Source organism: Carassius auratus, chromosome 31 (genome assembly GCF_003368295.1).
Source record: "Carassius auratus strain Wakin chromosome 31, ASM336829v1, whole genome shotgun sequence".
Taxonomy (NCBI): domain Eukaryota; kingdom Metazoa; phylum Chordata; class Actinopteri; order Cypriniformes; family Cyprinidae; genus Carassius; species Carassius auratus.
The window spans coordinates 19,141,535-19,168,814 of NC_039273.1; the positions used below are offsets into that span (position 1 = coordinate 19,141,535).

General features: G+C 36.5%; 1 protein-coding gene and 1 pseudogene across 1 annotated transcript; both read left to right on the plus strand.

The window, feature by feature from the left end:
- The first annotated feature begins 1,866 nt into the window (after positions 1-1,866).
- On the plus strand, positions 1,867-26,012 carry LOC113050735 (nodal modulator 1-like). The gene is made up of 31 exons (XM_026214003.1): positions 1,867-2,050; positions 2,618-2,707; positions 4,025-4,070; positions 4,240-4,340; positions 4,434-4,540; positions 6,282-6,354; positions 6,550-6,702; positions 6,858-6,995; positions 7,299-7,388; positions 7,635-7,740; positions 7,890-8,040; positions 8,165-8,342; positions 8,430-8,571; positions 8,660-8,791; positions 13,746-13,882; positions 13,998-14,085; positions 14,167-14,230; positions 14,384-14,479; positions 14,597-14,797; positions 14,946-15,028; positions 18,389-18,548; positions 18,712-18,838; positions 18,947-19,060; positions 22,636-22,763; positions 23,372-23,513; positions 23,623-23,706; positions 23,804-23,914; positions 24,000-24,101; positions 24,288-24,407; positions 24,985-25,077; positions 25,192-26,012. Exons 1-31 carry the CDS (start codon positions 1,913-1,915, stop codon positions 25,321-25,323), a joined length of 3,627 nt encoding a protein of 1,208 aa, XP_026069788.1. The 5' UTR covers positions 1,867-1,912; the 3' UTR covers positions 25,324-26,012.
- Positions 21,935-22,051, plus strand: LOC113051209 (uncharacterized; annotated as a pseudogene).
- Positions 26,013-27,280: the final 1,268 nt, after the last annotated feature.

The following is a 27,280-nucleotide window of genomic DNA, read 5'->3' on the forward strand; positions in this document are numbered from 1 at the left end:
TTTGTTACAGTCAACTTATTAGCCTATAATGGAAATGAAATCTACATTTTGTTTGCTTCCACAATAAATATTTAACTTTTGATGATAAAATGTTTGTTAAATTAGTTTAAATGTCGGCAGTATGCATGTTAAAATGGAATAAAATATGCTGAATAAAGAAATTTTCTCAATTGTAAACAAGTTGTAACCTGTATTTTACCAAGTTTATGATAACTTCTATAGTGATTTTTTTTTTTTTTTTTTTTTTTTGTATGTTTGATTTTAGTCAAAATTAGGTAGTAATTCTTGTTTACTAATAGGTTCACTTTAGAATACTGTTTCAGGTTCTAAGTAATTCCTGCAGAATTATCTGATAAGTCTTTATTAATTACTAGCTTCACTATAATTTCACTTTAGAATAGGCCTACTGTTTCAGGTGTGAAATAGGTCCTACAGAATTATTTGATTATTATTTATTAATTACTAATGGGTTCCCAATATTATCACTTTAGAATAGGCCTAATAGGTTTTAAATAATCCTGCAGAATTATTTGATAATTATTTATTAATTGCTAATGGGTTGCCTGTGTTTTCACTTTAGAATACTGTTTCGGGCTCTAAGTAATTCTTGTGAAATTATTTAATAATGCTTTATTAATTACTAATGGGTTTCTATTATTTTCACTTTAGAAAATAATGGATAATTAATAGCAGTTCTTCAGGAGGCATGACAGAATATATTAGTTATTGATTAGCTAACTGTTACTTAACATAATCATAAAATGTTATTACTTACTGATTAGTTAACACATCTTCCTAAGTAGTTAACAGTAGTGAGTTAAGTCTTAATGAATAATTAATTACCTTTTAATTTAATAATTAATTCGTTCTTCAATAATTCCTTATTAGTTATGCAGTAAGTAAGAAACAGTATTCTAAAGTGTTATCGAAAATTGTCAAACATAGCTGTTTGTCAGGTTTGTCAGTTTCTCTGACAGCTAAGTGAGGGGAAGCATTCTATGCTAAACATTGAGATTTATATCAGATTTATTTATTTATTTAATGTACAGAACTTGAAATCTTTTATCAATTCCTTGGCAGTCAAAGGTTTGAAAGTTCAATACATTACATTATAACATAATAGTGAATCGTTTACATAATAGTGAAACTTCAGCAGCAAATTTTATGCCAGACATGTGTGAGACTATAATGATTATGACACACAAGTCAAGTCACCTTTATCTGTATAGGTTTTATTTATTTATTACCAATTACAATTGGAAAATAGCTGTTAGAGAATTCATTTATTAAGTGGTTGCTGAGATTTGGAGATTGGTCCATTATTTCAAGTCATTCGTTAAGAGTTTCTTGTTTTGTCGCTCGGTGTCTTTGGTCTTCATAAACAACATCCAATTGCACCACCTACTGTTGATGTTTGTAGCAGCAGGTGGAGATTTTGGCTCGGCGCTGCTACTGCTTTCCTGTTAAATTGATTTGGTGTATATTAATTTGTTCATATGTTAATTATATATATATTAATTAATATGTTAATTATATATATTAATTACATATGTTAATATGTATTATATATATATATATATATATATATATATATATATATATATATATATATATATATATATATATATATATATATATATATATATATATATATATATCAGAATTAAAATATAATAAATTCTATATCAGAATTAAAACAACGTTCAACGGCAAAAATCTTTCTAATGTCTAATTATCCGCAGATTTACGAGTTCCTCTCCTGAAACAGCCTGTGAAAATAAAGAATATAGACACAGGTCGTGACTGACCAATAGGAAAGAACTAAAAATGATTTTCCATTAGAATGATTGGCTGAAGTCGTCTGAACAATGTGCATCGTACGTCAGAACGCTACACCAGCGCTCGCTGCACGATGGGTGGAATTAAGGAGCTAGCGATTCTTATTCTATCTTTTTTGAATGTGATATTTGTGAATGGCACTGATGACATTTTGGTAGGCTGCGGGGGTTTTGTCAAGTCAGATGTGGAAATTAATTACTCTGTCATTGAGGTAAGAAGACATGAGAGTTCTGAGTTAAAAATGATTAGCTGTCTAGCTAGCGCAAGCCGTTCCGGAAATGAACTGATGCTCTGATATATACATCATCTGCCCATAGACAGTAAAAGGCATCTGCCGTCCTAAACAGTTTTGGTTATTGGTTACAGATCGCAAGATGGCTGTCGTGAATGTAGCAGGTTGTATGACAGCTAACGTTACCCCCTAAGCAACTGTAAAGCATTGTCAGCAAAACACATGATTTGTCCAAGCATGCTTAATATTGTTATTATAACAGATCTGCCTCACTCAAATTAATCACTGAAACTATCTGAATGAATTGATTACACTTAGACGAGCAGTCCATGTATAACGTGTATTACACTATTACATACTGTGGTGTAATAATGTACATACGCACATTATTTTAGTTTTTTTTTTTGTTGTTGTTTTTTTTTAAGATAAAATACTCTACATGTTATATTTAGTTATAATTCACTGAGATATGTTAATACGATAACATTGGCAAAAACAAAATGAGCTTACGATGAACATCTTTTACTATGTGTGTGTTCTTTACAGATCAAGCTGTACACTAAGCAGGGCTCTCTGAAATATCAGACTGACTGTGCACCAATCAATGGTTATTTCATGATCCCTCTCTATGACAAGGTACTGTAACCTAGAGCTGCATGGGCTGTCAGACATACAAGGTCATTTTAGAATGTCTTGTAGCATTTGTGCTATATCATAAGGAAGGTTTTTTTTTGTTGTTGTTTTTTTTTTTTTTTTTGAAGACCTTTCACCACTAGGTAGCTACACTTTTACTTTTTTACTTCTTATAATGCAGTATTTCATCCTTAAACATGCAGCTTAACCTTAATTGACTTGACATCATCAGAGATGTAGTTTCCTGCCTCTGTGACTTACTGTAGATGAATGGCACAATGTCAACATATAAATATGGCCCACAATAGATTCTAGTAATTTTAAAGGGTTAGTTCACCCGAGAATGAAAATTTGTCCATCTTCTACCCACCCTTGAAGCATCCTAGGTCTATGTGACTTTCTTCTATCAAAATAATCCAATCAGAGTTATATTAAATTGTCCTTGCTCTTCCAAGCCTTTCAGTGGGGGTAAGTGGGTGTTTGTTGTCAACAGTTCAGAAGATGGGTAATAAATAGTGCACATCTGCAATAAAATGTCCCTCACACGGCTTCGGGGGGTGAATAAAGTTCCCCTATAGCGAATCCATGCGTTTTTGTAAGATAAAAATCTAGATTTCAAATGTAATGAACACTTTTTTTCTTACATCTGCTGACTGTGGTACGCGGAAGTTGTGCAGGTGGAAGATGGAAGACGTATGCATCGTGTGTGCGCCTCTGGGAAGTGTAGTATCAAAGGAAAACCAGTTTTCTCTTAGCTTATTTCGAAATCCTCTGAGGATTTTCTTTACAAATCCTCGTTTTGTGCTTCTAATTCGTGACCAGCGTTTTGTTTTGTTTTCTCTCCGAAATCGTCTCTAACCAAGCAGTGATGACAAACCACGACATCCGCCTGGACCTCTTCCGGTTCCCAAAAAAGCTTTTTTTTTACTTTTACTTTTAAATCTGGATATTTATCTTAGAAAAAAACACATGTATTTGCTACAGGGGTCCTTAGTTCACCCCCCGGAGCTGTGTGAGGGACATTTTATTACAGATGCGCTCACTTTATTTCACGTCTTCTGAACTGTTGACAACAAACAACTGCTTAACCCATTGAAAAGCTTTGAAGAGCAAGGTCATTATTTAATATAACTCCGATTGGATTATTCTGAAAGAAGAAGTCACATACTGTACATCTAGGATGCTTCGTGGGTGAGTAGAAGATGGATGAATTTTAATTCTCAGGTTAACTAACCCTTTAAGGAATGCTTTCATTTGTTAAAATTTAGCCTGGTGGTAAGTGTGTATGTTTGTGTTAATAGGGATTACAATCTTTTACAGGGAGATTTTGTTATAAAGATAGAACCACCATCAGGATGGAGCTTTGGTAAGAAATGATTTCACATATCAAGTGGCGGTTATATCATGCAATAAAATCATGAATGATTCAGTTTCAGAGTACTTGTATTATCTTTAATCTGCTCTTGATCAGTCCGGTGTTCACTAAGGTGGACTCACTATTCACCTGTATTGTGTTATACATTATATGTATGCAGAACCAACAACTGTGGACCTGCATGTGGATGGAATTACAGATATCTGCACTAAAGAACAAGACATCAACTTTGTTTTTACTGGGTTTTCAGTCCTGGGAACTGTAAGTTTAAGTTTTATTCAGCTGACTTATTAATTTAGTTTTTGGTAAGGTAAAAAAATTGAAAATATCTTGTAATTGTCTTCCCTCATTTAGGTCTTGAGTAAAGGGCATTTATTGGGGCCTGCAGGGGTTGAAGTAAGTTTGAGAAAAGCAGGAGAAGATGATGTCCTACAGAGTGTGCTCACACAAACTGGAGGCCAGTGAGTAGATATTGTGTAGTGGTCAAGCTAGACTTTGAGCATGCAAAATGTCTTCAGATACTACAGCAGCATTGCAACATCACACAATGCTTTAACAAGTCATTAAAAAAAAACACACACATTTAACAAGAGGTCAATCTGTAATATGTAGATCCTCTATTGATCATGTGTCAAATTCTCAAGCATATGTATGAATTTGAAGTGTCTGGAATTAAAGGTAGAATTTTCTGTTTATTTATATAATATGATATTATGTTGTTGTATATTATTATTATATAAGTATATAATATTGTTAAGTCAGATATTCTATTTTGTATATCAAATAAATAATCACAGTCAAAGAGATCTGAATTACACTATATAATCCTATGAATTACATAGTTTTTTTTTATTTTTATTATCTTAATGGCAATAGACTACGAATTGAGATTGAATTGCATTACTCCATTGGCCTATTGGTTATGAGAAATAATTTTTTGAGTAACATTATGAAATAATATATGTAATAATATTTTTTAAATTTGCTACTTTTTCTGAAATCATTAAATAAAAATTTCCATGAATTATGCTAATTATTATATTAAAGGGGTCATATTACGCAATTTAAAGTTTTCCTTTCCCTTTGGAGTGTTACAAGCTCTTGGTGCATATAGAAGATTTAAAGGTTGAGACTAAAGTCTCAAATCCATCTTTATTCTTGAGATATTCTACATTTAAATATTCTTTATAAATGTTAAGTCAACCACGCCTACCTAAAATGCCTCATTTAAACACGCCCCCACATGTCTACATCACTTGTGGGAAGATTTGCATAACACTGCCCAAATGCAAAGAAAGAAGGCATAACATTTATTCTTGCTGTTGCCGCTGCCGCCATCTTATGGAGACGCTGTGTGTTTTATTGTGAAAGCAAAACTACTTTGTTTGGCCTTTCAAAAGAGGACACAACTAGAAATCAAATATTCAGATGTGTACAGTACATTTAATGGAAGACGAGGACTGTTTCCTGAGAGAGTAGCCTACAATGCCGGTGTCTGTTTCTATAAAGTTGGGCAATTCCAACTTTGCAAGGACAGGCTGGTGCTTCTGACTCACAGTCTGTAAGTATGTTTTATATGTAAAGGATTTGCCACTGATGATACAGACGTGAGTTTTGAGCATTGTAAAGTAGAGCTTGTTTGTTGTTTCTGCGATCACAAATCCAGACATGGTTTTATGTTTATGCAGCATGTTACGCAATGCGTAAAAAGACAGTAGAAGTCATTTTTAATCAGTACTTATGTCCCCACTGAATGCAACAAATGCCTCATTTATAATGGGATTTACTGGTTTCATCTTGTCAGGCCGGGACACACGGCATCACAGTAGGGTAAGGGGCATAACATTTCCGTCACACACTTGAGGCATTAGGCCATTTACAATGCACTGGATAGCTGGCCAATCAGCGGACACCTCGCTTTTTAGAATGATGAGCTTTGTAACATCGACGCATTTTAGAAAAAGCCGTAGAGGTAATGTGCACTAATAATGTACGTTATGTGGAAAATAATGTGTTTTTTTAACCTTATACCACATAAACACATGACATTACACCAAATACACAAAATAATGTTATTTTTAGCATCTTACCCTAAGGGTCTGTCTTGAACTATTCACATCAAAATAATATCCAGTGTCCATAAATACCATTTAACAAATATACATAAAAACATCGTACCCTGTTTGTGTTGATTTTTCGTAGGTATACTTTCCTCAAATTGCTTCCAGGAAGTTATGACATCACCGCCTCCCATGCCTCATGGACCATGGAGCAGGTAGTACAAACGTCTTGTTAACAAAACAGATTTCTCAGTGACAAATGTGACAACACCTGAAGAAAGATGTTCATGCCACTTCAGTTATGTATGTTCTTACATTACTTTTCATGTCAAAGCATTTAATTTAAATGTTAATGCAGGGATTTTTTTCCCCCCTAAGAAAACTTGGTTCACTATTTTGTTCCCTCACAGAGCTCAACCACTGTGGTTGTGTCAAATGAAAATGCCCCCGCTGCAGCTCCTCTTGTGGTAAAGGGTTATGATGTCTCTGGAGAGGTGCAGAGTGATAGTGAACCTATGAAAGGAGTCAGCTTCCTCCTTTACTCTGCCAGTGTAACACAGGAGGTAAAAGGTTTTATTAGATTCATAGCCCGACCACAAAAACATGGTTCACACAAAATAACTTTAAATGAATGCTATTCCACAATTTGATCTTCTAATGTGCACAAACTCATCATCTGTCATCCAGTAGACTTTAAACTAATTTATTGTTTGTTCAGGATATCAGTGGCTGCAATGTGGCTCCTGTGGATGGGGCTTCAGTCGGCGACCCCTCCCTTGTGTATTTGTGCAGTTCCCAGTCTCTTGAGGATGGCACTTTCTCATTCCCCTGCCTTCGCAGTGGTGAATACACTGTGGTAAGAATTTATTCTCACCAACCTTCATGTTATTTGACCATGTCTGCTTATATGATGTATAGAATTTCTAAATGAAATCAAATATAATGTTTTATTGTCAGAAAAACATTATTACAGGCAATTCCAATTGTGCAAGGAAAGGTATAACAAGCTGGCTGTGTATATTGGCTCTACAGACAAAGACAGCAGTGTCATTTTGGTCATTTTTTTCATCTTAGAATTCTACATAATGCAAGAAACGGATTCATCCATGCTTTTATTTCTCTCTCCTTAAAGATAAACTTGTCTCTTCTTGAATTGTAGGTCCCATTTTACAGAGGAGAGAGAATCACTTTTGACGTTGCTCCTTCTCGTCTGGATTTCAAAGTGGAACACAGCAGTTTAACATTGGAGGTGAGTTTCTCATTTCTCTGACTTGTACTCACAGATTTGGAGACATTAATTAACACATTAATTTACAGTTTGGGTTGGACACTATTATAATAATTTTTACATGTTTTCAAATGGACATTAAATAATTATTAGTAAAAATAAGTAAATACATAATCTATAAAATGGTCTTTCTCAGCAACCTAACCTGGTTTCTAACCTGTGTTTTAATTTTTTTTTTTTTTTTTTTTTTTTTTGTTTGTCTCTCAGCCAATATTCCGGGTCATGGGATTCTCAGTGATGGGCAGAGTTCTGAATAGCCCCAATGGAGAGGGTGTTGCAGATGCTGTAGTAACACTTAACAACCAAATTAAAGGTAACTGTGTTGATACACATCAGCTAAATTAACATAATTAGGCATATTAGGGTATATCCTAAGTAATCCTCAATTCACGCTTAATTAACACATTTATGGTAAATGAACACATTGCATATATTTTGCTTCTTCCTTGATCTCTTCCACAGTGGAGACTAAAGAAGATGGTTCATTTCGTTTGGAGAATATGACCACAGGCACTTACACCATCAACACTCGCAAGGAGCTGATGTTCTTTGAGCCAATCACTGTGAAGATTGCTCCCAGCACCCCTCAGCTGCCAGACATCATTACTGCAGGGTAAGTATCTAGGCAAGAATCATCCTCAGAAAACTGTTCAGAGGATAAACAAAGACTTTAGGTCTTGGTCCTCTATCTTTAGGGTGTCAGATTTGAAATCTTTGCCCCACTTTGTCATTTTCAGGTTTAGCGTGTGTGGTCACATCTCAGTCACCCATCTTCCTGAGACGGTTAAACAGCTTGGGCACTACAAAGTTGTGCTCTCGACTCGGGGACAGGATCAGGGATTTTTCCGCACTGTCGAAAGTGACCATCATGGAGCGTTCTGCTTTCAAGTTAAACCAGGAGACTACAGTGTACAGGTAATGAGATTAATGAGAAGTTGTGACTCAACATGACTTTAAAGTTAGAAAATTGCATGTTCATTTAGATTACTGTGTGCTGTACAGGTGACCCTCCCTGAAAGTGATGTGAAGGCTGGGCTTACTCTTCAGCCATACTCTCTCGATATCTCACTTGTGGATCGTCCTATCACGGACCTTCTCTTCACTCAGTTCATAGCATCTGTTTCTGGCTCCGTGTCCTGTCTTGGTGAGCTGGTTTTCAATGAATGCTGTCAAATTCAATTAGATAAATGTGTTTTCTGTCTTTGGCTCAAGTGATTGATTTGTCCCATCAGTGGCATGTGGAGATCTGACAGTCACTCTTCAGCCTGTAAGCAGACAGGGAGAGAGACAGAACCTCCAGTTGTCTGGTAGCAGTGAAACTCTCAGCTTTACTTTCAATAATGTCTTACCCGGAAAGTACAAAGGTAAGCACTGTTTTGATTTGTTTTGATTTTAATGAGAAAAAGAGATTGCTATCATTAAAGTATAAAATATGTAAAATAAAATGCAAAACTTTTTGGTCAAATTTATATTTTTTTTTCATCAAATTAAATTGATAAAAAGTACACTAAAGATTTTTAGATTATACATTTTTTTATATATAAATGCTATTAGTTTTCAATTTTTTATTCATCAAAGAATACTAAAAAAAATGTTTCAAAGTTCCACAAAAATACTAAGCTGTACAACCATTTTTAACTGTTATAATAATACAAAATCTTTCTTGAGCCACTTTTCAGCATATTAGAAGGATTTCTGAATAAGCATGTAACACTGGCTACATTTAAATGCAAAATTTTTGGTTCAATCGGACTGAATTCATTCCGATTGATGAATCTTATTGTAGTGTTTTCATGAATGCTAAATAAAGTGGGGCTGATAATTAATTAAATCGTTACATTTATATAGCGTATTTCTAGGCACTCAAAGCGCTTTACATAGACAGGGGGTATCTCCTCATCCACCACCAGTGTGCAGCATCCACCTGGATGATGTGACGGCAGCCACATTGGGCCAGAACGCCCACCACATACCAGCTTTCTGGTGGAGTGCATTTATATGTCGATACGAGGTTCAAATCGGAATAGTTTTTTTTGAGATCTCATCACACGCTGCTGTTGCGTCGGGTCTCGCAGGAGCAGATCTTTAATCTACTGGCACTTGACTCGACAGTGCATGTGCTACATCCTTTTTACAATCTCTATATTATAAAACTCAGCATTTTATCAGCAAAGTAACGCAGCAGTAACCTACAGAGACCTCGGCTTGTAACTATACTCTAATTACTATTTTAAAAATGATAACGCGTTAATTACTCAAAGTACAAATTACTGCCCATGACTTCCCATGATTTACTCACCCTCAAGCTATCCTGGGTGTATATGTCTTTCCTCTTTTAAACAAATATAATTGGAGTTTTAAAAAAAAAATTCCCGGTTCTTCCAAGCTTTATAATGGCAGTGAATGAGGGTTAAGATTTTGTCATCCAATAGTGCATCCATCTGTCATAAAAAGTGCTCCCACACAGCCCTGGGGGTCAATAGAGGCCTTCTGAAGAGAATGGATGCATTTGTTTAAGAAAAATATCCATAATTAAAACTTTATAAACCATAAGATCTAGCTTATGTACAGGTGCATCTCAATGAATTAGAATGTCATGGAAACGTTCATTTATTTCAGTAATTCAACTCAAATTGTGAAACTCGTATATTAAGTAAATTCAGTGCACACAGACTGAAGTAGTTTAAGCCTTTGGTTCTTTTAATTGTGATGATTTTGTCTCACATTTAACAAAAACCCACCAATTCACTATCTCAACAAATTAGAATATGGTAACATGCCAGTCAGCTAATAAATTTAAAACATGTTAACATGTTTAAAGCATGTTAACAGAAAGTTGAGTCGAAGGAAAAAGTGTGGAAGAAAAAAATCCACAACCAACCGAGAGAACCGCAGCCTTATGAGGATTATCAAGCAAAATCGATTCAAGAATTTGAGTGAACTTCACAAGGAATGGACTAAGGCTGGGCTCAAGGCATCAAGGGCAACCACACACAAATGTGTCAAGGAATGAACCACAGACAACGTCAGAGGTGTCTTACCTGGGCTAAGGAGAAGAAAAACTGGACTGTTGCCCAGTGGTCCAAAGTCCTCTTTTCTGATGAGAGCAAGTTTTGTATTTCATTTGGAAACCAAAGTCCTAGAGTCTGGAGGAAGGGTGTGGAAGCTCATAGCTCAAGTCCAGTGTTCACAGTCTGTGATGATTTGGGGTGCAATGTCATCTGCTAGTGTTGGTCCATTGTGTTTTTTGAAAACCAAAGTCACTGCACCCGTTTACCAAAATTTTTTGGAGCACTTCATTCTTCCTTTTTGCTGAAGATGCTGATTTCATTTTCCAGCAGGATTTGGCACATGCCCACACTGCCAAAAACACCAAAAGTTGGTTAAATGACCTTGGTGTTGGTGTGCTTGACTGGCCAGCAAACTCATGGGGAATCTATGGGGTATTGTCAAGAGGAAAATGAGAAAAAAGCTGTGCCACAAACTGATCAACTCCATGCCACGGCGAATTGAGGCAATAATTAATTGAAGGAAAAGGAGCCCCTACCATGTATTGAGAAACATGTATAGTAAATTGAGTTTCCAGTACTAGTACTTTCCAGAAGGCCAACAATTCCCTAAAAAGGTTTTTTTTTTTTTTTTTTGGTCTTATGAATCTGATTTGTTGAGATTGGTGGGTTTTTGTTAACTGTGAGCCAAAATCTTCACAATTAAAAGAACCAATGACTTAAACTACTTCAGTATGTGTGCATTGAATTAATTTAAAACATGAGTTTCACAATTTGAGTTGAATTACTGAAATGAACTTTTCCACAACATTCTAATTTATTGAGATGCACCACCTGTATGTTGTATGTTTTGTACTTCTAATCCATGACTAGTGTTTTGTTTTGCTGTCTCCTCTGCACATTCGCATTTGTTACTTCTCATCGGAGCTTATGCTAAGCCTACATCATCTGTTGAAGCTCTCTTGTGATCCTGCATATGACAGTTAGGTGGAAGCGAGAGGTTATGGTTTATAAAGTTTTAAATATGGACATTTTTCTTACACAAAACGCATCGATTCACTTCAGAAAGCCTTTACTACCCAACCCCAACGAGCCACGTAGAGTACTTTTTATGATGGATGGATGCATTTTATTTTAAGTCTAAACCACCATTTACTACATTATAAAGCTTGGAAAACCCTGGACATTTTTGAATAAAACTTCAATTGTATTCATCTGAAAGAAGAAAGTCTTTTATACTTAGGGTGGCTTGAGGATGAGTAAATCATGAGGTAAATTTCATTTTTGAGTGAACTATCCCTTTAAGAATCGGATACATTGCTATTGTAATATTACTATTGTATAGTAAAATAAGACAGAATATTATTATAATCATGATCATTCAATTTTAATTTTAAAGAGCAATAATATCTTTTAAATATACAGTTTTGTTCAAAATAATAGCAGTACAATGTGACTAACCAGAATAATCAAGGTTTTTAGTATATTTTTTATTGCTACGTGGCAAACAAGTTACCAGTAGGTTCAGTAGATTCTCAGAAAACAAACAAGACCCAGCATTCATGATATGCACGCTCTTAAGGCTGTGCAATTGGGCAATTAGTTGAAAGGGGTGTGTTCAAAAAAATAGCAGTGTCTACCTTTGACTGTACAAACTCAAAACTATTTTGTACAAACATTTTTTTTTTTCTGGGATTTAGCAATCCTGTGAATCACTAAACTAATATTTAGTTGTATGACCACAGTTTTTTAAAACTGCTTGACATCTGTGTGGCATGGAGTCAACCAACTTGTGGCACCTCTCAGCTGTTATTCCACTCCATGATTCTTTAACAACATTCCACAATTCATTCACATTTCTTGGTTTTGCTTCAGAAACAGCATTTTTGATATCACCCCACAAGTTCTCAATTGGATTAAGGTCTGGGCTGGCCACTCCATAACATTAATTTTGTTGGTTTGGAACCAAGACTTTGCCCGTTTACTAGTGTGTTTTGGGTCATTGTCTTGTTGAAACAACCATTTCAAGGGCATGTCCTCTTCAGCATAGGGCAACATGACCTCTTCAAGTATTTTAACATATGCAAACTGATCCATGATCCCTGGTATGCGATAAATAGGCCCAACACCATAGTAGGAGAAACATGCCCATATCATGATGCTTGCACCTCCATGCTTCACTGTCTTCACTGTGTACTGTGGCTTGAATTCAGAGTTTGGGGGTCGTCTCACAAACTGCCTGTGGCCCTTGGACCCAAAAAGAACAATTTTACTCTCATCAGTCCACAAAATGTTCCTCCATTTCTCTTTAGGCCAGTTGATGTGTTCTTTGGCAAATTGTAACCTCTTCTGCACATGCCTTTTTTTTAACAGAGGGGCTTTGGGGGGGATTCTTGAAAATAGATTAGCTTCACACAGATGTCTTCTAACTGTCACAGTACTTACAGGTAACTCCAGACTGTCTTTGATCATCCTGGAGGTGATCATTGGCTGAGCCTTTGCCATTCTGGTTATTCTTCGATCCATTTTGATAGTTGTCTTGCGTTTTGTTTTCACCTCTCTCTGGTTTTGCTCTCCATTTTAAGGCATTGGAGATCATTTTAGCTGAACAGCCTATCATTTTTTGCACCTCTTTATAGGTTTTCCCCTCTCTAATCAACTTTTTAATCAAAGTACGCTGTTCTTCTGAACAATGTCTTGAACGACCCATTTTCCTCAGCTTTCAAATGCATGTTCAACAAGTGTTGGCTTCATCCTTAAATAGGGGCCACCTGATTCACACCTGTTTCTTCACAAAATTGATGACCTCAGTGATTGAATGCCACACTGCTATTTTTTTGAACACACCCCTTTGAACTAATTCAACTAATTGCCCAATTGCACAGCCTTAAGAGCGTGCATATCATGAATGCTGGGTCTCATTTGTTTTCTGAGAATCTACTGAACCTACTGGTAACTTGTTTGCCACTTAGCAATAAAAAAATATACAAAAAACCTTGATTATTCTGGTTAGTCACATTGTACTGCTATTATTTTGAACAATACTGTAGCTGCAAACAGCAATTACTGGGCCAAGCACTCCACCGGCAAATTGAGGAGCTAAGCATAGCATGAAGCATCACAACAAATACAGCAATGAGCAATAGCAGAATTATAAAGTTGGATTTTACATATTGTATTAAATGTGATTTGTTTGTTATAATGTTGAAAGTTTAATAAATTGCAATATATTGTAAACTAAGTGTGCCTTTCAGCAGTATAAACATTCAGATTAAGGAAAAAAAAAAAAGAAAAACTCTGGTTATCACAGTGTCTATCACACAAGAAGAGTGGTGCTGGAAGCAAAAGTCAGTGGAGATCGATGTACTTGACTCATACGTGGAGGGAGTGGAGTTCAGACAAACCGGATATTTGCTGCGCTGCTCACTATCCCATGCCATTACTCTGGTAAGGCCTGAAAACATTCAATATTTAAAGAACACTGAACACATAGTGGCCACAATCAGCTGTTACAAGCCTAAAATAGTATTGCTGATGATTCCTTATTTGTCCAAAATTGTAGGAATTTTTCCAAGATGGCAGCTCACCAGAGAACGTTGGCATTTACAATCTGTCCAAAGGAGTTAATCGCTTCTGTCTGTCCAAGCCAGGTGAGCTCAGCCTTTTGTGTTTTGTAAGTTCATAAAGTCCATAAAGCCTGAAGTGCTAAACATATTTATTTTTAATCAAAGGTCTTTATAAAGTGACTCCACGTTCCTGTCACCAGTTTGAACAAGATTACTACACCTACAACACGTATGTAACTCCCGGTGCTAAGCATTTTATTAAAGTCAAAGTGGCTGCCACAGCTTTTTACCTTTTGATCTGGTGCTTTTGCAGTATTTGCATGTTGTTTATCATTGTTGAATGAAATGGGCTATTTTTATTTTTTTTGCCCTTACTCCTTAGGTCTGCCCCAAGCATTTTAACCCTGACTGCTGTTAGACACCATATGACGGGACTCATTACCACTGATAAGATGCTGGATGTCACTGTCACCATCAAGTAATTGAGAGGAAGCATTATAATGGGTTTCTAAAAGAGTACTGCATATCTTCTTTGTTTTGTGTTCTGGCTGTTGCCTTCCATACACCTGGGGTGGTATTTGTTTCATATTGGCAGATCTTCCATTGAGAGTGAGCCTGCTTTGGTTTTGGGGCCCCTGCGCTCAAATGAGGAGCAGCGATGGGAACAGCAGCTTCTGGAAATAGCTGCCCGTAAGAAGGAGAGGGAAGAAAGAGGAGACGAGAACAGCCCCCCTGTGGAAGAGAAACCAGATGAACTCCATGAGCCTTTCCACTATGAGTTCTCCTACTGGGCACGGTAGGATCTTTGGAGAATGTTTGCTAGTATTTTCCTTTTCTGTCTGTGTTAGAAAAAAAATGTTAAATCATGTTTAAAGAAGACTCTTCCTACCAGTCACAAATTTCATGGTCTTAATTTTATGTCTTGGATGTGTTGGCTATTTCAGGCCTGGGGAGAAGATCACAGTCACACCTTCATCCAAAGAATTTCTGTTTTACCCTCCTGAAGTAGAGGCTACAATCACTGGAGGTTAGAGTGCAACCTTTTTAAAGAATTTTATTTTATACTAATGGAAGCATGGTGTGTCTTTTCACAACATATATGGAACAAATTGCAGACAACCTCTATTCATACAAAGAACAAAACTGATATTTATCACAAAAGGAAATCCACAATGACACTTTCCACCAACCAAATTCATGCAGTTGATTCATATCAATAGAAAAAGCATGTATGTGACCCTAGACCAAGTATGTAGGACCTGCCACAAGAGGGCGCACTATCAAAACAATAACAATTGTGTGGTTCGATGACACTAAGAAGGAGCATGGAATGATGGGATTTGTTGTCATCTACCCAGCCGCTGATGGCCATCAATCAGACGGAAAGATAAATCATGGATTTAACACGAGTTCAACGATTTGAGTAGATTACATACAAAGTCAAAGCAAAGACGCAATCAGACTATGGATCAGACGCATCCTCGCGCGGGTCTAGAGACGCGATGCCCCGCGTTTGGCATGTATGCCACATAATACTAATCTTGTTGATCGTTATAATAGCATACGTTTTCTGTAAAGATACGAATCAAAACAACTCACCTTTGAGTGAAACACAAGCGAGATCAGCATCTCTTTCTAGTTGAAGTTTGTCGCGAAGCTACTTCCGCATTTGTCCACAAAACTGTTGTCATGTGGTTTCTACATCAGTAAAGGCGGTAACGAAGGAGGCCGGGTTCACACCGCAAGTTTCAGCAGAGCAGAAGCAGCGCGTTAGCAGCAGGTAGGCAGAGCAGAAGCAGCGCGCGCCTATTTTGCTTTCACACTGGCAGCGGAGGCAGCGCGCAACTGAACAGCACATTTTGGTCAGAGTGCTCTATAATGGGTACGTTCGCATTGCTTTATTTCCCATTTAAAATACATTTAAATAAAAAGACTAGGCAATAAGCTTTTTTAATTAATAATTTAATTGTTACTTTTGTTGGATCTTTGTTTTGCTGTCTTTGTTTTCCGTGCAGTACGTGTTGTTGATAGAAGAAAGGCCATCGTGCTATATTTGTTATTAAGGAGACTAAAAATACCCAGACTTTGGGTTCATCCCATTAACCGACGTAGGAGAGAACATGGTGCATATTACCATCTTGTCACTGGGTTTGTTTGCAATCAAATTTACCAAAAAACACCCTGAAAACCAATTTAATAAACGGTTTTAAATTATGTGTATTGTAAATGGTTCACAGCCTTGATTTCCTGCTCGTCTTGAAATCAGCATTTACTTGTTTATTATATATGCATGTATCACCTGCTTTTGTTATTTGTGTGCTTATGTGTAATTTAGAAATTGTAAATAAATGGTTCCAATTGAATAAATTTTGAATCAAATATTGAGTTGTTTGCTCGTGTGCCATCGAAAGCGTCAAAAACACTATAAAATTAATTACCATCTGCAATAAGAGCCGCTGCAATTTCATCCCATGCTTTTTCCTTCTCCTGCAAGTCTTTATAAAGTACATTGTGTGGATCATAAAGAACTTGATATTTCCACAATGAGACGAGTGTCGTCCATCATTGTCTTTCCAGGTGCACTCTGAAGACCACCGCCTGTGACACCACGTGCTGTTGTTTATGATTGTTAGCACGACATCCGTTCTTCTGCCAATACATAGGCCTAGTTAAAAGAATAGGACAACTACTAATAATAAATAAATCTCCAAGGCTAAGCTAGCAATATAAATTATTTAAAGTTGTTTTTGTATTTCGGCAAAAAAGTCTATTTTTGGATAGAACTGTAAGTACTTTAACAGATTTTGTAAAAAAAAAATATATATATATATATTAAAAATAAAAAATAGAAAAATATGTGGTTTTAAATATCATACATTTTTTATGTAATTTGCTAAGAACACAGTAGATATCATTAATGCAAATTTTGGGCAAATTTTCGTTTAAGTACATGTGTATTTTGGCCATGATCATGATCATTTTGGCCATGGTCACTTTATCTTCTATACATATTTTTTTATATTAATTTCCTTTTCGTAACACTCTAGTTCTTGTTAAAACACCCTAGATGTGCTTTTTTTGTGCAGTTAGAGCACTTTTTGTGTGAAATCATATTTATTTTGTCCATCAAAGGTGTACTTTCACTTTAACTGAGCGTCAGCAGCGCTGCAAAAATAGACCCAGCGCCGAAACGATCGCGGCACTGCTGCTTCTGCAACGCTCTGCCGCGCAGCTTCTGCGTGCGGTGTGAACGCTCACATCTGTTAACATAGGCACCGAAAAAAATACGCGCTGCTTCTGCTCTGCTGCAGCTTGCGGTGTGAACCCGGCCTAACTTTGTTATTGACAGGTGACTGCACTCCCTCGTGTCACTGTTTAAAATAGGAATGTTCTCATGTAGTTGAAAACATTAGAGATAGTGTTAGTAATCAGTTGGACAAAATATATAACACTAGCCTAGTTGTTTTTGGATATTTTACTGCAAATATTTTACAAATTGTACCTTTAAGTCGCTGGGGTATATTTTTAACAATAGCCGACAAACATTGAATGGGTCAAAATAAAAAATAAAAAAATATTTTATGCCTAAAATCATTAGGATATTAAGTAAAGATCATGTTCCGTGAAGATATTTTGTAAATTTCCTACTGTAAATAATTTTTAAATATCCATTTTGTTCTTTGTATGAATAGATGTTGTCTGCTAATTGTAGCACTTTAATTCATGAATGTGATCTAACAAAGGTAAAAGGCGAATATTAAGCATATATGCTGTGTATATCGCTTGTAATTGGGATGAAGTAAACATCTGTTGAGTATTTTAACATAACATTTTTGATTGTTGAATTAAAAACCACAAAATGCACTGGGTCCACCAGACCAACGAACACTGACTGAGTAACAGTAACACCACACAAGGGTTAAGGGTAACTTAGTTTTTTTTTTTTTTCTGACGGTACATTTTTTATTTTAGGTAGTCTGCTGAATACCAATCAGAAACAGATCTCCAAGAGATATGAAGCAAACAAATCAATTCTGAATTTAACTCTTTTAAAGCCACAACCCTTCAATTAGCTGGTTCAGGATACATCTAGAACGAAACTCTGTAGGAAGGTGACCCTCCAGTCGAGAACTGGACACACCTGATGTAGACCCAGGAAAAGTATCCACCTAATTTTTTTACATAAAAAGGCATGTGCTGCCATTTGTAAATTGAATGTACCAGGCTTCTGGTTATATTCAGCTGTACAGAACATCTTGTTATGCTGCTTGATATTGCCAACTGGTATTTCTTAATGATATTATTTTAATGTATTGTCTTAATTATAAGCACACACATTTACCCCAGTTTATATTGAAATCTGATATACAACAATTTGTTTTAACAGAAAACTGCCCAGGTCAAATGGTGGAGATTGTGGGCCGGGCAGGGCTGTTCCTTACAGGGCAGGTTTCGCCTACCCTTGAGAGTGTGGAAATCTCCATTAAGGAGAGAGGAGCTACAACCCCTCTCATTACAGTTCTCACGGATGAAACCGGAACCTACAGGTTATCTCATTTGTTCACAGAAAGACTGCGTTCTTTTATTTAATAGCTCTGTCTATGTGTTTAATAATGCATATTAGCTTAAACTGTTGGCCTATTTAGAAGTAAAAAGCAGTCGTTATTGCTGAAAATAAATATTCCTTTTTTTTTCCCTCTTTAAAAACAGTGTTGGACCCCTACATAGTGACTCTCTGTATGACATCAGTGCCAGTAAAGAGGGCTTTGTCCTGACTCCAGTGGAGGAAAACACAGGAGACTTCAAGGCATTTGCCCTGGCAGGCGTCACTTTTGAGGTCAGTGTCACATTAATGTCCTCACTTTATTTTCACATTTCAAGTATTTTCATTTGTAGGACAAAAATGTTTCATTTGGTTTAAGGTTTTTTTTTTCTTGTGCCACAGATAAAGGCAGAGGATGGTGTTCCTCTCTCTGGGGTTCTGCTGTCTCTCAGTGGGGCAAACTTCCGCTCAAACATGTTAACTCAGGACACTGGTCTCCTAACCTTCAACAACCTGGTACTGTCTTCTCAGGCCCATAGTCGCTATGGTCATCTTTTTGACGTGTTAAGCACATTTGTTTTATTGTACAATCTTGAAGGTATAGCTTATGCTTAGGGCTGGGCAATATGCCCAAAAAAATTGTTTTCATATCAGTCAATATCAATAATCATGATAAATGTAAAATTTTTAAAGCCGGATAAGTTTTTCTGCTTGGCTGATGTCGGCGCACCAGACAATTCTGAGAAAGGCAGCGCCTGAACGAACCCAGCTCACACTCTGATGTAACAAGACAGTTCTGTCTAATATGGATGGAAGTCTGTCTAATAATAAGATAGAACGGTTAAACAAAGGAATCAATGTATACGATTGCTTTTATATTATTAGTAATAAAAAGGAAAACATTATAATACTTCCTCGTTAGCCGCCAGCATTAAGCAAATACGCATTTATGTCATTTAAAGCTGCATTTGGTAACTTTTGTAAAAATATATTTTTTACATATTTGTTAAACCTGTCATTATGTCCTGACAGTAGAATATGAGACAGATAATCTGTGAAAAAATCAAGCTCCTCTGGCTCCTCCCAGTGGTCCTATTTCCATTTGCAGTTACGGACCGCTCCCGGTAAGAAATCAACCAATCAGAGCTGCGTTCCGTAACTTTGTTTGTGTTCAAAATGTAGAAAAATGTATATAATAAGCGAGTACACCATGAATCCATTTTCCAAACTGTGTTATTAGCTTGTCCTAAATCACTAAGGTGCACCTATAATAAGTGTTTATATTCTGACTATTTTAGATTGCTTCGGGGGTACCACGGCGGAGTAACCCAGTACCTTTGTGATTCTTCATAGACATAAACAGAGAGAAGTAGTTCCGGCTACGATGTTCTTCCGCAAGACGCGAGCAGTTCTGTTTATTAACCGCTAGAGCGTCAAAAGTTCCCTACTGCAGCTTTAAACAAATCTTTGAATGGCTAATGAACATTTAATTTCACAAACCTTGCAAACTTATTCGAATCCAGCTGTGAGATCTTGTGAAGTAAGCATTTTTATCCAGCATGATCGCGTGATCTCTGTGTGACGGTCGGTCCGTGTGTATTGAATGCTGTACACTTTAAACTCATGATTTCAAATTATGCTGCACTTTATGCATTTGCCCACTGTCATATTCATGCCTATTTGTCTAAAAACATTCAGTGTAAATGCACACGTGTTCACAAATACATTCTACAATTATACCATTACTCTTTTAATAAAATTCAGTGTGCATATCCCAAATTTCTGCCATAATATCATGGTGCAATGAGTGTTACTACTAGAGTTGTTCCGATTTCGATACTAGTATCGGAAATATCAACAAATTCTGGCATCGGCGAGTAAATGAACCCATATACCGATCCGATACCATTTTCTTAGTTATTACCGCTAGCTTTGCCTAACCGCTGCATGGTTCTTCTTCACTGCTCAGAATGCATTGCAAAAACAGGAAGTTGTGCTGTGTTGCCACAAGCAACCCTTGTTCAGAGCAGCGAAGAAGAAATAAAAACACGTTAGCAGCACTGATCTAAATATGACTGGATCGCTCATCGCGTTCTAAACTGCCAACAGACAGTGAAGCTGCTTCTATATTATAGATCAGTGGTTAGCAGTATGTCCGCTGTTTAGCAGTATTTCAGACTGGACCAACCAGACAGTAAAACGGCAACTAGGGATGCCACAAGTACTGCCACTTCACTACCAAGTCAGTGCTAAAAATGTAATGATACTAGCGTCTCTGTAGTACCGGTAGTAAGTTCGAGTATATACGTTACCCGCAGCTGCGTTCAGTCACTTCCGTGTTAGTCTAAGCGCAGGGCTCCAGACTGTAGCCGAATATATACTAGTGTCTGTGAATATTAAACTGCAAAATACTATTTAAATATTATTCCTGCAAATTCTACATTTCTGTGGGTGACGGGCGCAGAATCATCATGAGAATTTACCATTTTATTTGAGAAAACTGTCATATCATAAACATAGACACTCAAAGATCTTCATGGCAACCCATCAAAATAAATGTTCGGTTTAAAGTGAGTAAATTGACAATATGTTAAGCTACTGTTTTAGCCTACAGTAGATTTAGCTATGTCTCTATGTAGTAATAATAATATGTCTCTATTGATAATAATAATTATGCCTAGATGGTTGCTTGTTTTTTACTTTTAACTGTTTTGTTGTAAAGAGATTACCTGATTAATATACCATTTTTATATTCCTAGACTTATTTGTTGCAGTTTTTTATACAGTTATATTGTAAAACTAAAATACCTTTTTTTAGTTTGCGGTGTTAGATTTTTGGTTGCATTTGAAGTTCTTTTTCGCTTAAGAAAATAAATAATATTACTGTCAAATTCATGTCAGATAATAAAAATACTGTAATAATAAGTCTGCAGCACACCATAAAATAATTCTAGCAATTTACACAGGGCTAGTAGTATATACAGCTGTATATACAGATACACACCCAGGTATCGGATCAGTACTCGGTATCGGCCGATACCCTGAGCCCAGGTATCGGAATCGGTATCGGGAAGAGAAAAAGGGTATCGGAACATCTCTAGTTACTACTGTAAATCTCGTTGCAAACATTATTTCTCCTGTTTGGCTTTTAACTAGTTTAAATCACTGAGACATTTGTGTTCATCGCTCAATTAAAGTGCTTAGTGTCGTGTGACCGAGGAAACACATCTGCTCTAGTGAGCTTGCGCATCTTTGAACTTTGATCCGATCAGATAAATGGTCCATGTGGCGTGATTCAAATGAGTCATGCTGTTTCGTTCGCTTTTGGCGCATAGACATTATATCGAACATTTCTCGAGCTCTTCATATAATACTATCGAGGAAAATTATATCAGCAGCCATATCACCCTGGAGCCCAAGACCGGTTGCTCACTGAAGCTAAGCAGGGCTGAGCCTGGTCAGTACCTGGATGGGAGACCTTCTGGGAAAACTAGGTTGCTGCTGGAAGAGATGCTAGTGAGGCCAGCAGGGGGTGCTCACCCTGTGGTCAGTGTGGGCCCTAGCGCCCCAGTGTAGTGATGGGGACACTATAGTGTCAACAAGCACCGTCCTTCAGATGAGACGTTAAACCAAGGTCCTGACTCTCTGTGGTCATTAAAAATCCCAGGATTTCTTCCGAAAAGAGTAGAGGTGTGACCTCTGCATCCTAGTTAAATTTGCCCATTGGCCTCTGACCATCATGGCTTCATCACTCTGTCTCCTCTCCACCAACAAGCTGGAGTGTGGTGGGCATTCTGGCTGCCGTCGCATCATCCAGGTGGATGCTACACACTGGTGGTGGATGAGGAGATACCCCCGACAATGTAAAGCACTTTGAGTGCCTAGAAAAGCACTATATACATTTAAGAATTATTATTATTATTATTATCATATCACGATTATCATTATCGAATTATCACCCAGCCCTACTAATGCTATTTGACATTGTTCTGTGGGACATGAAAGAAGATTTTTTGAAAATGTTTTCATATTTCTTCTCCAAACAATAAAATACCTAGAGATTGTCTTAATTGCTCCTCTCTCCATCTCAGAGTCCTGGCCAGTACTATTTCAAGCCCATGATGAAGGAGTTCCGCTTTGAGCCCTCAGCACAAATGATCACAGTAGAAGAAGGACAGGTTCTCCATATTCCCATAACTGGCTTCAAAACAGCTTACAGGTCAGCAAGTGCTGCTTAATACAGGGTTTGTACGGGTGCTTGGAATCCTTGAAGATGATTTAATTTTAATGCAATGTTTTCAAGGTTTGAAAAATGCTTGGAATTTGGATCAAGTGCTTCAAAATGCAGTTCCATTGGTTTCAATAATAATTAGCTTTCTTACTGAATAGGGAATTTTTTTATTATTATTTTTTAGATAAAATAATAGTCGAGTCTTTGCGTTTGGCTGTAGTGTGATCTTTATTAACGTGCGCCATCTTGCGGAGGTTGCTGCGTCAGTCAGTGATGGCTTAAAAATGACAAATTATGGTTAAAACGATCGTGGTTTTGCGCAGCTTGTCAGTGAACAATTGCTCTGTGTAGTAAATGCTGCTCCATGTGAAAGTGTGCAGGAGATGGAGAGTTACCTCTGATTACAGAACCGGCATTAAATATTGCATGCGATTTATCGTGCAGCACTAATCTAAAGTATAGAACTCAATTATGTATGTATGTGTAAACATTATAAATGTCTCTTTCGAACAATTTATAAAAAAATAAAAACAAATTAAACATGCACTTTCCATTGTGGGGTAAATTTTCTGTTTGTGCGTTTTGATGTGTTTCAGCTATTATGGAACAGTGCAGTCAATAGGAGGCGATGCAGAGCAGGGTGTCGCTGTGGAGGCAGTGGGGCAGGGAGAGTGCAGTGTGTACAGTGAGGACACGGTTACTGACGAAGAGGGCCGCTTCAGACTCCGAGGCTTGAGGGTGAGACTTCACAAGAGAAAACTCTTAAACAAACAATAACGAAAGTTCATAAGAACATACGTTTTAAGATCCTAAACAAAGCTCGTCTTTCCTTCATGATCAATGTCAGCCTGGGTGTAACTACAACATTCAGCTGAGAGGAGAGGGAAATGATCACATTGAGAGAGCATTACCACCACACAAAACCATCAAGGTGAGTATTGAAGTTTTATTTGCCTTATTGTTTTGTTTTGTTTTACTCATTTTATTTGAAGTTTCTGTTCATGTATTTCTTTTTGGAATGGTTTTAGGTGGGCAACACTGATATTGAAGGAATAAACATAATCGCCTTCAGACAGATCAATCAGTTTGATCTGAGTGGCAATGTCATCACTTCCTCTGAGCATCTTCCCACTCTCTGGGTAGGTGCAGTAACATATTTACTCCTTTGAAATGGTTTTTCGTATTTGATGAAATCTTTAAGTTGTTGTTCCTCCTCCTCTGAAGGTGAAGCTCTGCAAGAGTGACAACCTTGACAATCCCATTCAGAGTGTGTCTCTTGGCCAGTCCATGTTCTTCCACTTTGCCCCTCTGCCACGGGATGGAGAGGTAGACCCATACTTATCACCTCTCTGTTCCAGTTATATTTACTGTTCTCCTCTAAACAGCTCCTATTTTTATAATCTGTTTTACAATATTCATATTGATCTGCCTGCCAGTACTTAGATTTTTAAGTAAATCTTAAAATAGTCTGATATTTTCATTTATTAATTAAATGTTATTTTCTTCTTGCAGAGCTATGTGTTGATTCTGCACACATCACTTTCTCAATCCCAGTATGACTTCAAACTCCCACAAGTCTCGTTCACGTCTTCTGGTTACCACAAACATGTAACACTAACCTTTAACCCTAATGTAAGAACCTATTCACACAAGACATCCATTTTTTTTTCTTTGTCCAGTGATCAGATTGTGCTGACCAGTAAGATTTGTGTGAATAGATCATTCATCAGTGTTTGTTTAGCATTTGGCGTCGAAAGGATCTAAATTCTGCTCTCAGAAAGCTTTCACGAGTATGACTTTCATATAAAATTAATTTGTTATTCTCAAGACAATTCAAAAGTATTTATATAGCACTTGCAACAAAGCAGTTGTGCAGTAGAACACAGGAAAATAACCATGTTAATGTTGCAGAATTAATCACTGTACAAGTGTAAAGCAACTCCGAAGACAATGGTATCATTATTCAGTTCAGTGTTGATTCTGTTTGATAACAGTGTCAGTGTTGCAAAGTTCATAAATTATGAAACCAGTTTAATCCAGCTGTAAAGCAGCTTTACAGAAGGTAACAGTATCTTTATTCAGCTCAATTTAGTAATCAATAGTGTCAGTGCAGCTGAATGCATTGAAAATATGACTTATTATTAATTATTGTGTTTTAAAGCCCAAACTGTGAGATTCAATTTGAACGAATTTGTTCGGCTTTCCACAGAGGAAAATACCAGATCAGGATGTTGCCCAGGGATCTTTCATCGCCCTTCCCCTGACATTACTGTTGTTGCTTGCTGTCTATAATCATGAGCGGGTACCTATTGCTTTTTCTTTGAAAATAGTTCAAAGCCACTTAGAAATTATTGACATTTATAATAGCTGCAGTTGTTAAGACATTATGTAGATAATGATATTATGTCTTTCCCAGGTGATCCCACTTCTTCTGCAGATGGTCAGTCAGATCCAGGGTGTTCGAGGACTCACTCAGACAAGTGGGGATGGACTGCCTTTGGACGAAGCCAAGCGTCAATCAAAAAGGCCAAAGACAAGACGTACATGAGACCTCGGTATGTCTTAATAAGAAGGCCAAGCCAGTCACTGCATTCAGATCTCACAAGCGTCCAGTGTCAGACAGCACATAAGACCATGTTGGTCTGATCATAAAATCCTGTCATAAAAACAACCTCGTCTGGGGTTGCCAAGTTTTTTGGACATATTTATTCTTGCTCATCTCAGATGACCGAAGGTTCTTTTACTGTGGTATCCTGGACACACAGATCCCTATAATTTACAGTCTGTGTGGCCCGGAGATTGTGTATTTATGTTTGTGAGGGACTGCTCAGGGATCATGGCTGATTTAAGAGACTTCAAATGTGTGTGCTTTTTTTTCTTTCAGTAGTATAAAGAGTAATATGATTCCAATAGTACTCTGAGTGACTAAATTTTATTAAATCCCTACTCCAGATTAAAAAAAAAAATGTTATCAGTTCAGTTTTTTTTTTATGAGTTATTTCCCTTACATTTTAAAATATCGATATTATAGACATTGACTCACTAAATTAATTATGTAGGATTTTAGTTTCCCTCATTTGTTTAAATGCCACAAAACAACTAAAATGTAATTCCTTAAAGGTAATCGACTTGCTGCTACCATTTGATGGGTTCAATACATATTCATTCCACTGCATTAATTTGATAATGTGTATGGTTATAGAGAGAACAAATAAAATAAAGTGTTTTTGAAATTAATCTTCATGGTGTTTTGGAACTAAATTCTTGCCTTCAATGTCTTAATGGCAATGTATCTTATGTTTTATCAAAAAATAAATTTTTTTTTTTTTTTTTTTTTTTTTTCAAGAATCAACCTTTTTTACATGTTATAATCCTCCAGGAGTTATGTACTGTAACTGACCACTTTTCCCAGATGTACAGGAAGATTACAGAAGATGCATTTACTGCAAAGTAGAAACAATCACATTTGTAAATTGGTTTAGCATATACAAGAGGATGCATCATCAAATACATTTTGATATATTTTTAAAAAATTCAATGGAAACAATTGATAACCTAAATGTTAAATCACAAAATCTAAAATCCTCTTGTTTCATTAGTGGGGTAAGATGACCAACACCTACCTGGAGCAATGAAGTCCACTGTCATCTGATGATGTTGCAAATTACATAAAGCACATCTGACATCATTTTTAAATGTACTTTTTTTATGTGTTTAGATACTGGATCAAATATTGTGCAAATGTAGGCATTGTGACAGTATTATTATAATAGAGTAAGCAGCCAAAAAAAATAAAATAAAATAAATTTATGCATTTAGCAGACGCTTTTATCCAAAGCAACTTACAGTGCATTCAGGCTATCAATTTTTACCTATTGGTAAAATAGTTTCATGTAAATTCTGCAATGCAATTCTTTAAGAATATATATAGGCCTATGTTTTATTTGGGGTTGTTAGGAATAGACTGAATTTATACTGAATTATTCCATTCAATTGGCCTGAAATTCACATGGAAAATCTGACCATAACTATTTTATAAATGCATTGGGAAAAGTTTTATATTTTTAGAGTATGAACATTAACTTGTATTCTTGTCTGATGTGTTATTAAAGAAAGACTGGGAGGATACTGGTTTACTCTAATACACCGCAATTTATGAACATGTCCCTACTATAGCATCCAGAAGAGAGTTTAAATTATTTTTTGTTATATGAAAAGATCAAATTTTTCCTTATATTTGTTGCAGTGTAATTACAATTGCAATGCACTTACATCATAGTTGTGTTCTGTATTACACTTTTGTTCTTGCATAAATGAATTGTACATTTGGTATGGTAACCATAGTTTGCATAGTGTTTTTGTTGCAGATATTGTTACTACGCTGCACTTTGGAAATTTGGTGTTATCAAGCACTGTGAAGAAAGAAAAGGAAAGGAAAAAAAAAAAAGATCTGTATTTCCAGCTAATTTTGTAACATTTGCTTTAAGTTTCTCATTTAATATGCT

Bases quoted from the DNA above. Each gene is read 5' to 3' on its own strand.
- LOC113050735 (XM_026214003.1), top strand. From the start codon at position 1,913: ATGGGTGGAATTAAGGAGCTAGCGATTCTTATTCTATCTTTTTTGAAT. The intron at 14,798-14,945 runs GTAGGATCTTTG...TGGCTATTTCAG, and splicing joins GAGTTCTCCTACTGGGCACG to GCCTGGGGAGAAGATCACAG. The intron at 22,764-23,371 runs GTCAGCAAGTGC...GATGTGTTTCAG, and splicing joins GGCTTCAAAACAGCTTACAG to CTATTATGGAACAGTGCAGT.